The following is a 10955-nucleotide window of genomic DNA, read 5'->3' on the forward strand; positions in this document are numbered from 1 at the left end:
GAGATTAATTGGCTAAACACATTACACCAAATTAACTCCCATTCATTAACTAATAGGTCACTCCACTAAAGCCCATAGTTACATCCCCCTCACTGTAGATATATTATGTCCACTTGATATAACCATGATTAGTAAGTTAACCCTTCACAGGTCGCTCGTAATAACGATTGGGTTAAATGTCTGTTTTACCACCGATATTACCTATTGTTCCTTATGTCCCACTGATCTTCTAATGAACAATTGATTTGTGATCCAATCAACAAATCGAGTCTCTCTTTAGCAATGAGAGGGTAGGGCCCCTTATTCAAGACCTGAAGTCAACACTTAAGGGAACAACCTCTCAACTGTCCCTAAAAGCGGGTAGGAGTGAATATTTACACAAATTCCACATTCATGAATTAATTTTATACAAATTTCATCTGCATGAATTAATTTTACACAAGGTCCACCTTCATGAATTTAATATTTAAATCATATTCAAATATTAATTAATTCTCCAATTTCATTTTATTCCAAAATTAAACGTGTAATTATAACACATATAATTACTAATTCCCTTAATTCTAATTTGAACGTTTCAAATTAACTTATCACACTACTCTAAAGCTAATCCATTTACGAGCTAGTACGGGGACTTCGCGGACATACAGATCATAGGCTCCAACAATCCGAGATTAATTGGCTAAATTCATTACACCGAATTAACTCCCATTCATTAACTAATAGGTCACTCCACTAAAGCTCATAGTTGCACTCCCCTCACTATAGATATATTATATCCACTTGATATAACCATGATTAGTAAATTAACCCTTCACAGCTCACTCGTAATAATGATTGGGTCAAATGTCTGTTTTACCCCCAAGATTACCTCTTGTTCCTTAAGTCCCATTGATCCTCTAATGAACAATTGATTTGTGATCCAATTAATAAACCGAGTCCCTCTCGGGCCAATGAGAGGTTGGGGCCCCTTATTCAAGATCCGGAGTCAGCACTTAAGGGAACAACTTCTCTACTATCTCTAAAAGCGGGTAGGAGCGAATTCCATCTTGCACCCTATGTCTCCAGCTATTTACCCAGTCTTACCCCTGAAATGGAGGTTTATTGAGCCGGCGCTGTTGAGCCAACCCTTTCCTACTATCACTTTTGTGACTTATTATTATGGATTTGTGAAAGCAATTAAGAATTTATTTTGTGCATGGACAGGTTGATTACCTTTGTTTTAGGAATATGCCGTTTTTAACTTTTAGACCGACATTAAAAAATGGATTGGACAATAATTATATTGAATACATGGACAATAAATGAAAAAAAAAACAGACATAGTATTTACAAAAAATAGATAATAATAGGAAAAAATGGACAATAATTTTGGACTTTAATGTTAGTTGACAACCAACATTAAAGATAGTGTTATTAAAACTCTTTAATGTCCGTTTTAAACCGACATTGTACACCCTCTTCAATGTTGGTTTAAAATTGACATTAAAGATAACCGACATTAATGGACTTTAATAACACTATCTTTAATGTCGGTTGTCAATCAACATTAAAGCTTTTAATGTCGATTTAGCCTAGAATTCTTGTAGTGCCTAGATTTTCGGGTTGGTCCAGAAAAAATCCTCAACCCAACCCAACCCACGTACACCCCTATGTTCTAGCGTGCTGACATGGGTGTTGCCATCAAGTTGATGAAAGAGAATGAAGCTGAGTAAAATAGACAGTTTCTAAAAAATTGAGGGTAAAATGAAAAGGTAAAATTCTCCATTATACAAGCTTTTAATAACTATACAAAGTGCAATTCAAATTTTTAAATTTATAATTTCTTATTTAAATTTGTATCTAATAAAATCTTAAACTTTTAATTATATATTTAATAGGTCTATGAATTTAACAAATAATGGTCTAAGCGAAAAATCTTTCTATAACATTCTGAAGAAAATAAGCTCAAACATTCAACATATTCAAGAACTATTCACATTTCTTTAATTTTTACAGTTTGTTATTGTAACTACTTGTATTAGAAAATTGTATAAGTACTAATCATTTCCAAATTTTGTAGCATACAATTACAATAGCTTCAAGAAAACTTGAAATCTGTAAAAGAAAAATCTGTGACTTAACTCTCAAATAAAGATCTCTTCTCCTTCCTGTGGATGTAGGCATCATTTATCAAACCACGTATATCATTGTGTAGTGTTTTTCTTCCTCCTTTTTTCTACAAGATTTCATGCTTTTGTTCATCGATTGTTTACTCAAGCAGTCGCACAAAATAAAAAGAAAATTAGGGCTAGAAGAAGCGCTGCATAAATCGAAAGAGAGAAGGAGAGAGAGAGAGTGAGAGACAGAGAAAGGAAATTAATTCTGAAAAATTCATCCCATCAGAATAACTTTTCTTTCACTTCCATCAGACAAGGGTTAGTAGAGCAAACCACGTGGAGTGCATCAGTTGAAAGTTCGTGGACAAACGATAGCCAAGTATTCTACCAAACCAAAATTCTTTTGGGGCAAAATATTTGGACTCACGAAATTGGATCAGCAAGAAGGGCCATATTATTCATCATTTGGGCTCATTTTATTTATTAAAAAAGAAGCAGGCCCAACAAAGTGGTATCAGAGCAAAATACTTACAAGATTATAGTTCTTGAAGACTCAATATTCAAGTTTTTCATCCAAAAATGTCAGTAGCAAGATTCGAAGTGAAGAAATTCGATGGCAAAGGAGACTTCGGTCTGTGAAGGCCAAAATCAAGCGATTCTCAGCCAGTAGAAAGCTCACAGAGCCCTCCTTGACACATCAACACTTCCTGCCACTGTGACAGTCTAAGAAAAAGAAGACTGGAAGCGGCAGCCTATGGTATGTTGGTTCTAAACCTTAGTGACAGTGTTCTTAGACAAATTTTAGATCAAGAAACTGCCTATAGATATGGACTAAACTAGAAGAGTTATATGCTACTAAAGATCTTCCTAGTAAAATTTATATTAGGGAGAAATTCTTTACATTTAAAATGAATTCATCTAAAACTTTAACTGATAACTTAGATGAGTTCAAGAAAATTGTTGCTGAATTTAAAACTCTAGGAGAAAAACTTGGTGATGAAAATGAGGCATATGTGCTTCTAAACTCTTTGTATGAACCCTATAAAGAAATTAAAAATTCTCTAAAGTATGGAAGGGACAGTATAAGCATAGACACTATAATCTCAACTCTAAGAACCAGAGAGCTAGAGTTACAGATTGATAGAAAGAATCATCCTAGTGGTGAAGGGTTATTTGCTAAAGGAAACTTCAAACAAAATCATTAAAAGGACATAAAACCTCACAACTCAGAAGATAATAAGTCAAAATAGAAAATAAAATGTAAGTATTGCAAAAAGAAAAGACATTTAATTAAGGACTGTTTTATCCTAAAAAGAAAGAATCAAGAGAAAGAAAAGGACTCAAAAGGAAAACAAACCAAGGCATCAGTTGTAGAAGGCTCTTTTATCTACTCAGATGCTTTAGCCTCAACTTTAGACAAATCCAACCATATAAATCCTCTAGGAAAACATGATTGGGTCCTAGATTCTAGATGCACCTACCACATGACCTCAATGAGACCTTGGTTGAACACTTTAAAGAAATTGAAGAAGAAATGGTGTATATGGGAAACAACCAAGGCTGTAAGATAGAAGGCATTGGTTTTGTTTCCAAGAAACTTAAGGATAGAACTATTAAACTTCTTAGGAATGTGAGATATGTTCCACTACTTAAGAGAAATCTAACCTCCTTAGGTATGCTAGATGTAATTGGTTGTAAGTACAGGGGTAAAGGAGGAACCCTTGAGGTGCTAAAGGATTCTAAGGTGGTATTAGTTAGGGAAAAGATAAATGACTTATTTATGGTCAAAGGAGTTGAAATGATGACAGGGGCATATGTTGCCACCACAAATGAGATCACAGAGGCTGATGTATGGCACAAAAGATTATCTCACATTAGTGCTAAAGGCCTAGAAGTCCTATCTAAACAAGGGATTCTACCTAAAGGTCTCTTAGAAAATCTAACCTTTTGTGAACACTGTGTTTTAGGAAAAGCCACAAGGTAAAGTTTCACCAAAGCACAACACACCACAAAAGCTATCTTAGATTATATACACTCTGACCTATGGGGTCCAGCTCCTACACCTAGCCTAAGTGGCTCAAAGTATTTACTTTCTTTCACTGATGACTTCTCTAGAAAAAGTTGGGTCTACTTCCTTAAAACTAAAGACCAAGTGTTTGATAGGTTTATGGAATGGAAACTCATGATAGAGAAGCAAATTCTAAAGAAATTAAATACCTAAGAACTGATAATGGACTGGAATTTTGTAGTGAAGAGTTTAACAAATTCTGTAAAGAAACAGGAATAACTAGGAATAGGACTGTTAGATTCACTCCTCAACAGAATGGAGTAGCTGAAAGACTAAATAGAACAGTCATAGAAAGGGTTAGATGTATTCTCCCAGATGTAATCCTTAGTGAAAAATATTGGGCTGAGGCAGCAAGCTACACTGTGTACACCTTAAATAGGTGTCCTCATTTCTCCCTAAACTTTTTAACTCCTGAAGAAAAATGGACCATACATCCACCTAACCTAGAAAATCTAAGAGTATTTGGATGTGTTGGCTATATTCACCAAAATCAGGGGAAACTAAAGTCAAGGGCAGTAAAGTGTATGTTTGTTAGGTTCTCAGAAGGTGTCAAAGGCTTTAAGATGTGGAATCCTATTGAGAAAAAGTTTGTCATAAGCAGAGATATCACTTTCAGAGAAAAGAGATGTTTATGCAAAAGGAAAACACAACTTATGAAGTTCTTAATAGCCCTAATACTGCTAGGATTGAGGTGGAGACACCTAAAGATTCTTTTACTAACCATAACCCTCCTATTGAAACTGAAGAAGAAGAAGAGGATATATCAAATGAGAATACAGGGAATACGGAAGTTGTACTTGATCTAAGTCAGTATTCTTTGGCTAGGGATAGACAAAAAAGAGTGATAGTTCCTCCAGCTAGGTATACTGAAACTAATTACATGAACCTAGTCCTAAATGCCACAATAGCTCCTAATGACCAAGAACCAACCACTTTTGCAGAGGCAGTAAACTGTCCTAATGCTAGGTCTTGGATTCAAGCTATGTGTGAAGAACTGGAATCACTCACTATCAATAATACTTGGACCCTAGCCCCTCTTCCTAAAGGATGCAAACCTATAGCCTCTAAATGGATATATAAACTAAAAGAGGTTCTACCAAAGAAGAAAAGCCTAGATATAAGGCAAGGCTAGTGGCTAAAGGGTTTACTTAGAGGGAAGGCATAGATTATTCTGAATTTTTTTCACCAGTAGTAAAACAAACCTCTATTAGACTTCTTTTATCTCTAGTTGCTCAGTACAACCTTGAACTAGATCAACTAGATGTTAAAAATTCTTTCCTTCATGTAAATCTAGATGAGGTTATCTATATGGTTCAACCTAAAGGATTTGAAGAAAGAGGAAAAGAAGACCTATATTGTCTCTTAAATAAGTCTATATATGGTCTTAAACAATCCCCTAGATGCTGGTACAGAAGATTTAATGATTGCATAGAGAGTATTGGATTTCAAAGAAGTTCCTATGATATTTGTTCTTATATTAATTCATCTACCTATAAGGATAAAGTCTATCTACTACTCTATGTTGATGATATGCTACTAGCAGGGAAATCTAAGGAGGATTTAATTCATGTAAAAATTCTCCTAAAGAGAGAATTTGACATGAAGGATTTGGGTCAGTCTAGAAAGATCCTTGGGATTGAAATTCAAAGAGACAGGACTTCCTCAACTCTACCCATTAGTCAAGTAACCTACTGTAAAAAAAGTAATAACAGATTTAATATGTCTAATGCAAAACCAGTCACTATACCTATTGCTAGTCATTTTAAACTTTCCTCAAAAAACTCACCAAAAGAAACAAACATAGAACATTTGACTCAAATGCAATCAATTCCATACAATCAAACAGTAGGGAGTTTAATATACTTAATGATATCTACTAGACCAGACCTATCATACAACACTAGCCTTGTCAGTAGATACATGTCAACCCTGGGAAAAAACATTGGAAAACAAAAAAATGAATTTTAAGATATCTAATTTGGTATACAGTCAAAATCAACATATCAAAGTACTAACAAATCAAATTTAGAGCTATATGGATATGTTGATTCAGATTTTGTAGGTGACCAAGACAAAAGAAGATCATTAACAGGTTATCTATTCTTATTTGGTCCTAACTGGTTGTGTTAGAAAGCAAATTTGTAGTCAATCACAACATTATCAACCACAAAAGTAGAGTACATAGATTTATCAGAAGCAATAAAAGAATCACTATGGTTAAAAGGATTGATGAAGAACTTTGGTATTAATCAAGCAATAGTAAAGATCTACTGTTATAACCAAAGTGCCATTCAGCTATCTAAAAATCCTCAGTATCATTCAAGGACCAAACACATAGACATTAAGTATCAATTTGTAAGAAACAGAATAGAGAAAGGAGAAGTTGAGGTGCTTAAAGTTCATACCACCGAAAATGCAGTCGACATGCTTTCCAAACCTGTGACCAAACTCAAGGTAGCAAACTGTCTTGGTCAGATCGGGTTCCGGCTTCCTAAAAAAGGGTGAAGACATGTTAAAACTGGATTGAGCTTAAGGTGGAGATTTGAAGAAAATAAGCTCAAACATTCAACATATTCAAGAACTATTCACATTTCTTTTAACTTTTACAGTTTGTTATTGTAACTACTTGTATAAGAAAATAGTATAAGTACTCATCATTTACAAATTTCACAGCATACAATTACAATAGCTTCCAGAAAACTTGAAATATGTAAAAGAAAATCTGTGACTTAGCTCTAAAATAAAGATCCCTTCTCCTTCCTGTTGATGTAGGCATCATTTGCCGAACCACGTATATCGTTATGTAGCGTTTTTCTTCCTCCTCTCTTCTACAAGATTGCATGCTTTTGTTCATCGATCATTTACTCAAGCAGTCACACAAAACAAACAGAAAAATAGAGTTAGAAGAAGCTCTACAGAAATCGAAAGAGAGAACGAGAGAGAGAGAAAGGAAATTAATTCTGAAAAATTCATTCCATCAGAATAACTTTTCTTTCATTTCCATCAGGCAAAAGTTAGTGGAGCAAACCACGTGGAGTACATTAGCTGGAAATTCGTGGACAAATGATAGCCAAGTATTCTACCAAACCAAAATTCTTTTGGGGCAAAATATTTGGATCACGAAATTGGATCAGCAAGAAGGGTCATATTATTCATCATTTGGGCTCATTTTATTCATTCAACAAGAAGCAGGCCCAACATGTTCAAAATAAAAGACATAAAAAGGTAGGGATTTATAAAACGTAAAAGTAAAAAAGTCCAAAGAGGTATAGAATATATATTCGAGAAACAGTGGAAAATACTAGGATAACTTTTATCAATGTAAAAAGGAGCAAACATACATACAGACAAAACAGCGGGCACGCATATATACATATATATATATATATATATATAGGTTTGACTAGGTAGGAAATGCAGATATAGCAGAGAAAATGGTTTGAAGGAGGGTGAGAATGATGAGTAAGGTTGCAGCAAAGAAAGAGATAAAGGCCCATGGCGTATTGAAGTAGTTATGCTTGAGTGAGGCTTTGGACTTGTTCCACCATCCATTGTAGTGCTCAACTAAATCTTTGCTGATATTATTGAAGTGAGAAGAATAACTTGGGACTGCTACAAATTTACAGAGATTGTTAAACAGTTGTGAAACTTCTATATCACTGCCGCCAATATCATTGATTATGATGTCTGCCTTCACAAGTAAACTCACGTCTTTATCTGAGCATATCAAATAATCCAAAAATGAAACGTATTGGATTACATACTTGTTTTTACTTTCTGTGGAGAAATGCTCAAACGCTATCAGGTTTCGCATAATGATTTCAAAGGAATCGGTAATAAATAAAGGTGGGATTTCCAAAACCCCATTTTTGAAGCTTATATTCATCAAACATTTGGTGTTTTCTGCTTTTTTAATGGTCACACCAGCTTCACAAAGCTCAGTTATGGATGGAGGAACCCACTGCTTTTCCATATTGTTTTCGTCATGAGGCTTCTTATTCTTCTTCTTTTCACTGTTTTGATCCTCATTCTGCTTCTTCCAATGTGCTGGCAAGAGGAAGCGGAGTAAGCTTGAGAAATCATTATTATTTTCATTGCTTTTCTCATGCTGCCTGTTCTTCATACCAGGAGGCAAGGGAACGAATAGGAAGTAAATCAAGAAATCCACCAAGTGGGCTGGTTCTTCCAACAACTCACAACAAATTTCATATTTACCCATAAACCCAAAATTAAGAACATTATACGTAAGTTGTGTAAAGGAGATAGGGCCATCTTCATCATCTATAAAGGAGATCATGGGGACATCATCTTCAGGTATTAGGTGAAACAGACTTCGAAGAAGAAAGAAAGGCACTTGATTTTCCAATTTTGTCAAGTCATAAAATATATGAAAGACTATTCCCTTGTAGAATGAAAGATCTACATTGTGTTGAATTTGAGAGAATCTACAATCTGGATGGCCTTGGTCATAATATAGTATAAAAAACTCGACTATGAAACAAGCGTCCACAAGCATCATCATAACAAACTCTTCCTCCTTCATGTTTATGTGTGCTGCATAGCAATTTCGTGCTTCCTTCACCCAACAATGAGCTTTTTCCACAAGGGCCTTTAATGTTCCTATTTTTAAGAGGTCCTCCAATGATTCCATCTTGTTATTATTGATACGGCGTAGAAAGTTAATAAGACCTTGCAGCTTATATTGTTCTGTGGCAATCAAATCCTTACGTGTAAAATGGTGGTAAGGGCCGATGGAAATGAGTTGAGGGTCATAGGCTTTAGGATTCATGTCGTGTAGCTGTTTGGGAACTCGATAGATGCTACTTTCTTCATTAACATGGGGCAGTTGTTTCAACATTTTTCCAATGGATATCGCAACATTACCACAAAGTTGTCGATCAGCCTCACTGATTTCTATCACATTGTGAGATAGATCGTTCGTTCCATTCATTTCAATCTCACTCTTACCCATTTTGAATCTGAAATGCCCCCACATTTTTCAAATTAAATCTCCTGTTTCAAAGATCCATGCGTATATATTTTAGAAATTAACTACGTATTTGAATATATATAGGAATGGTTGAGCTTTCAAACCCGACTCGAAATAATGTTTTTAAAAAAATTTATACTTTTTTTTTTTACAAAAATTAGTGTGGAAAAAAATGGAAACATTAGATTAGATACAGTCTAAAATGCACCTAATTATTGTTCGATAATTAATATTTTAAGCTTTTATTTGATAACCATGGCTTTGATTTTGAAAAACATAGCTAATAAATTATGCAGTACAATATGTACTTTTTTTTTTGGTTAACCTTTTACAAAAAAAAAGTACTAAAATTAAGGTAAGTTTTAAAAACTCTAGTAAAATAGTTTTTAAAAAACTTTTTTTAAAAGCAAAAGAATTCAATATGTTTTTTTTTTAAAAAAAATAGAAATCGTCTTAAAGAAATGGTAAAAAACAAACATAGTTTTAAAATCAATAATCGAAAATCAAATAGTTCTAATCTAAAATGTATTCGTTAAATTTATATTATACAAATTATCATTCAGTGACTTCCTTGCATTTTTTATTATATCAATATCAAAGGTATCATAATTATATATATTTATATAAATGGAAGCAAAAGAAAAAAAAATGAAGGGAAAAAAAGGAAGAAAGAGATGAAGAAATACCTTGTGTGCAAATTAATGGAAGAAGATGTTGGTGTGGTAAATGAAAATGAGGGAAGAAAGGAAGAGACAGTTGTGGAAAGAAAAATGAAGTGAGGGTAGGGTATTCGGAACTGCAAGGAATATTGAGATTAGTCGAAGCTTTTGTAACCCAATTATTTGCAGCCACTAGAATTTATGGAGTGGTCGGCAAGTTATTGTAATGGCCATACAGCTCACATCGTAGACTTTTTGAGGTCAACTCAACTAATTGCCCTTGCAGCATTGTAAGGACAAATTTGTCATTTTATCTTTTATTTTTTGAAAAAACTAAGGGACTGTTGATAAAAATCGTTTAAAATGAATTATAAAAGTATTTTTTAAAATGAACTTTAAAAGTATTGGCAGAAAAATTATCGACCATGAACTTTAAAATGAATTATCACTAATGAACTTGTCGACTTTGGAAATGTAGCAAACAAACAAGGATAGTTATTAAGCTAGACATTGAAAATGCTTTTGATAAGCTTAATTGGTCTTTTCTTCTAACTATGTTAAGATTTAACGGCTTCCATGCCCATTGGATTGATTGGATAATTTGTTATACAGAAAGGTGAAAAATAACTTCAAATTAGTTACAAATCTGTTACGTTCAAGCTACCTTTAAATACACTGTGTAACTAATTGTAAAGAGAGAGAGTGAAAATTTGTACAGAGTGATCAAGAAGCTTGAGACTTATCTTGTAGCAATCTTTAATAGAAACTCCCGTCAGCTTCTCCGTAGACGTAGGCTATCCTTGACCGAACCACGTAAAACCATCGTGTTCGTCTTCTTCCCGATCGTCTTCGTCTATCGTGTACCTTTGATCCACCGATTGTGTAGCTTTTAGCCAACGATCGTTTAACTTTTAGCCAACGATCGTTTACTTCGGCACCCCTATTGTGTAGACGACCATCGTCTTGAACCCCATCGTCTAGATGACTCGTCCCTTATCGTCTAGACGACTTCCAGCTTTATATCCCTTCGCCTAGACGACTGAAGCCTCATCGTCCCTGCGATTTCTGACAGCATTCCTCTGGTTCTCTCTCTTCTTTTCTCTCTATTTTCTCTGGAACAAAGAAAAGAAAAGTTTAGT

At 34.3% G+C, this 10955-nt stretch overlaps 1 protein-coding gene across 3 annotated transcripts; it reads right to left on the bottom strand.

Annotated features, from left to right (window-relative positions):
- Positions 1-1961: 1961 nt before the first annotated feature.
- Positions 1962-10001, bottom strand: LOC120076756 (UPF0481 protein At3g47200-like). 3 transcript variants are annotated; one of them, XR_005481637.2, is made up of 3 exons: positions 9844-10001; positions 6573-9180; positions 1962-2218 (listed from the first exon to the last, which is right to left on the bottom strand). XR_005481637.2 is itself a non-coding variant. In XM_090312564.1 (2 exons), the coding sequence occupies exon 2, from the start codon at positions 9161-9163 to the stop codon at positions 7571-7573; it is 1593 nt and encodes a 530-aa protein (XP_090168690.1). In that variant the 5' UTR covers positions 9164-9180; positions 9844-10001; the 3' UTR covers positions 1962-7570. The 3 variants fall into 3 exon arrangements, 1 of the variants encoding a protein (XP_090168690.1); XR_005481636.2 differs by having other exon boundaries at positions 1962-2302; XM_090312564.1 differs by having other exon boundaries at positions 1962-9180.
- Between the last annotated feature and the right edge of the window lie 954 nt (positions 10002-10955).

This window comes from Benincasa hispida, chromosome 4 (assembly GCF_027475165.1).
Source record: "Benincasa hispida cultivar pf3 chromosome 4, pf3_genome.v1.1, whole genome shotgun sequence".
Classification (NCBI taxonomy): domain Eukaryota; kingdom Viridiplantae; phylum Streptophyta; class Magnoliopsida; order Cucurbitales; family Cucurbitaceae; genus Benincasa; species Benincasa hispida.

Bases quoted from the DNA above. Each gene is read 5' to 3' on its own strand.
- LOC120076756 (XM_090312564.1), bottom strand. From the start codon at position 9,163: ATGTGGGGGCATTTCAGATTCAAAATGGGTAAGAGTGAGATTGAAATG.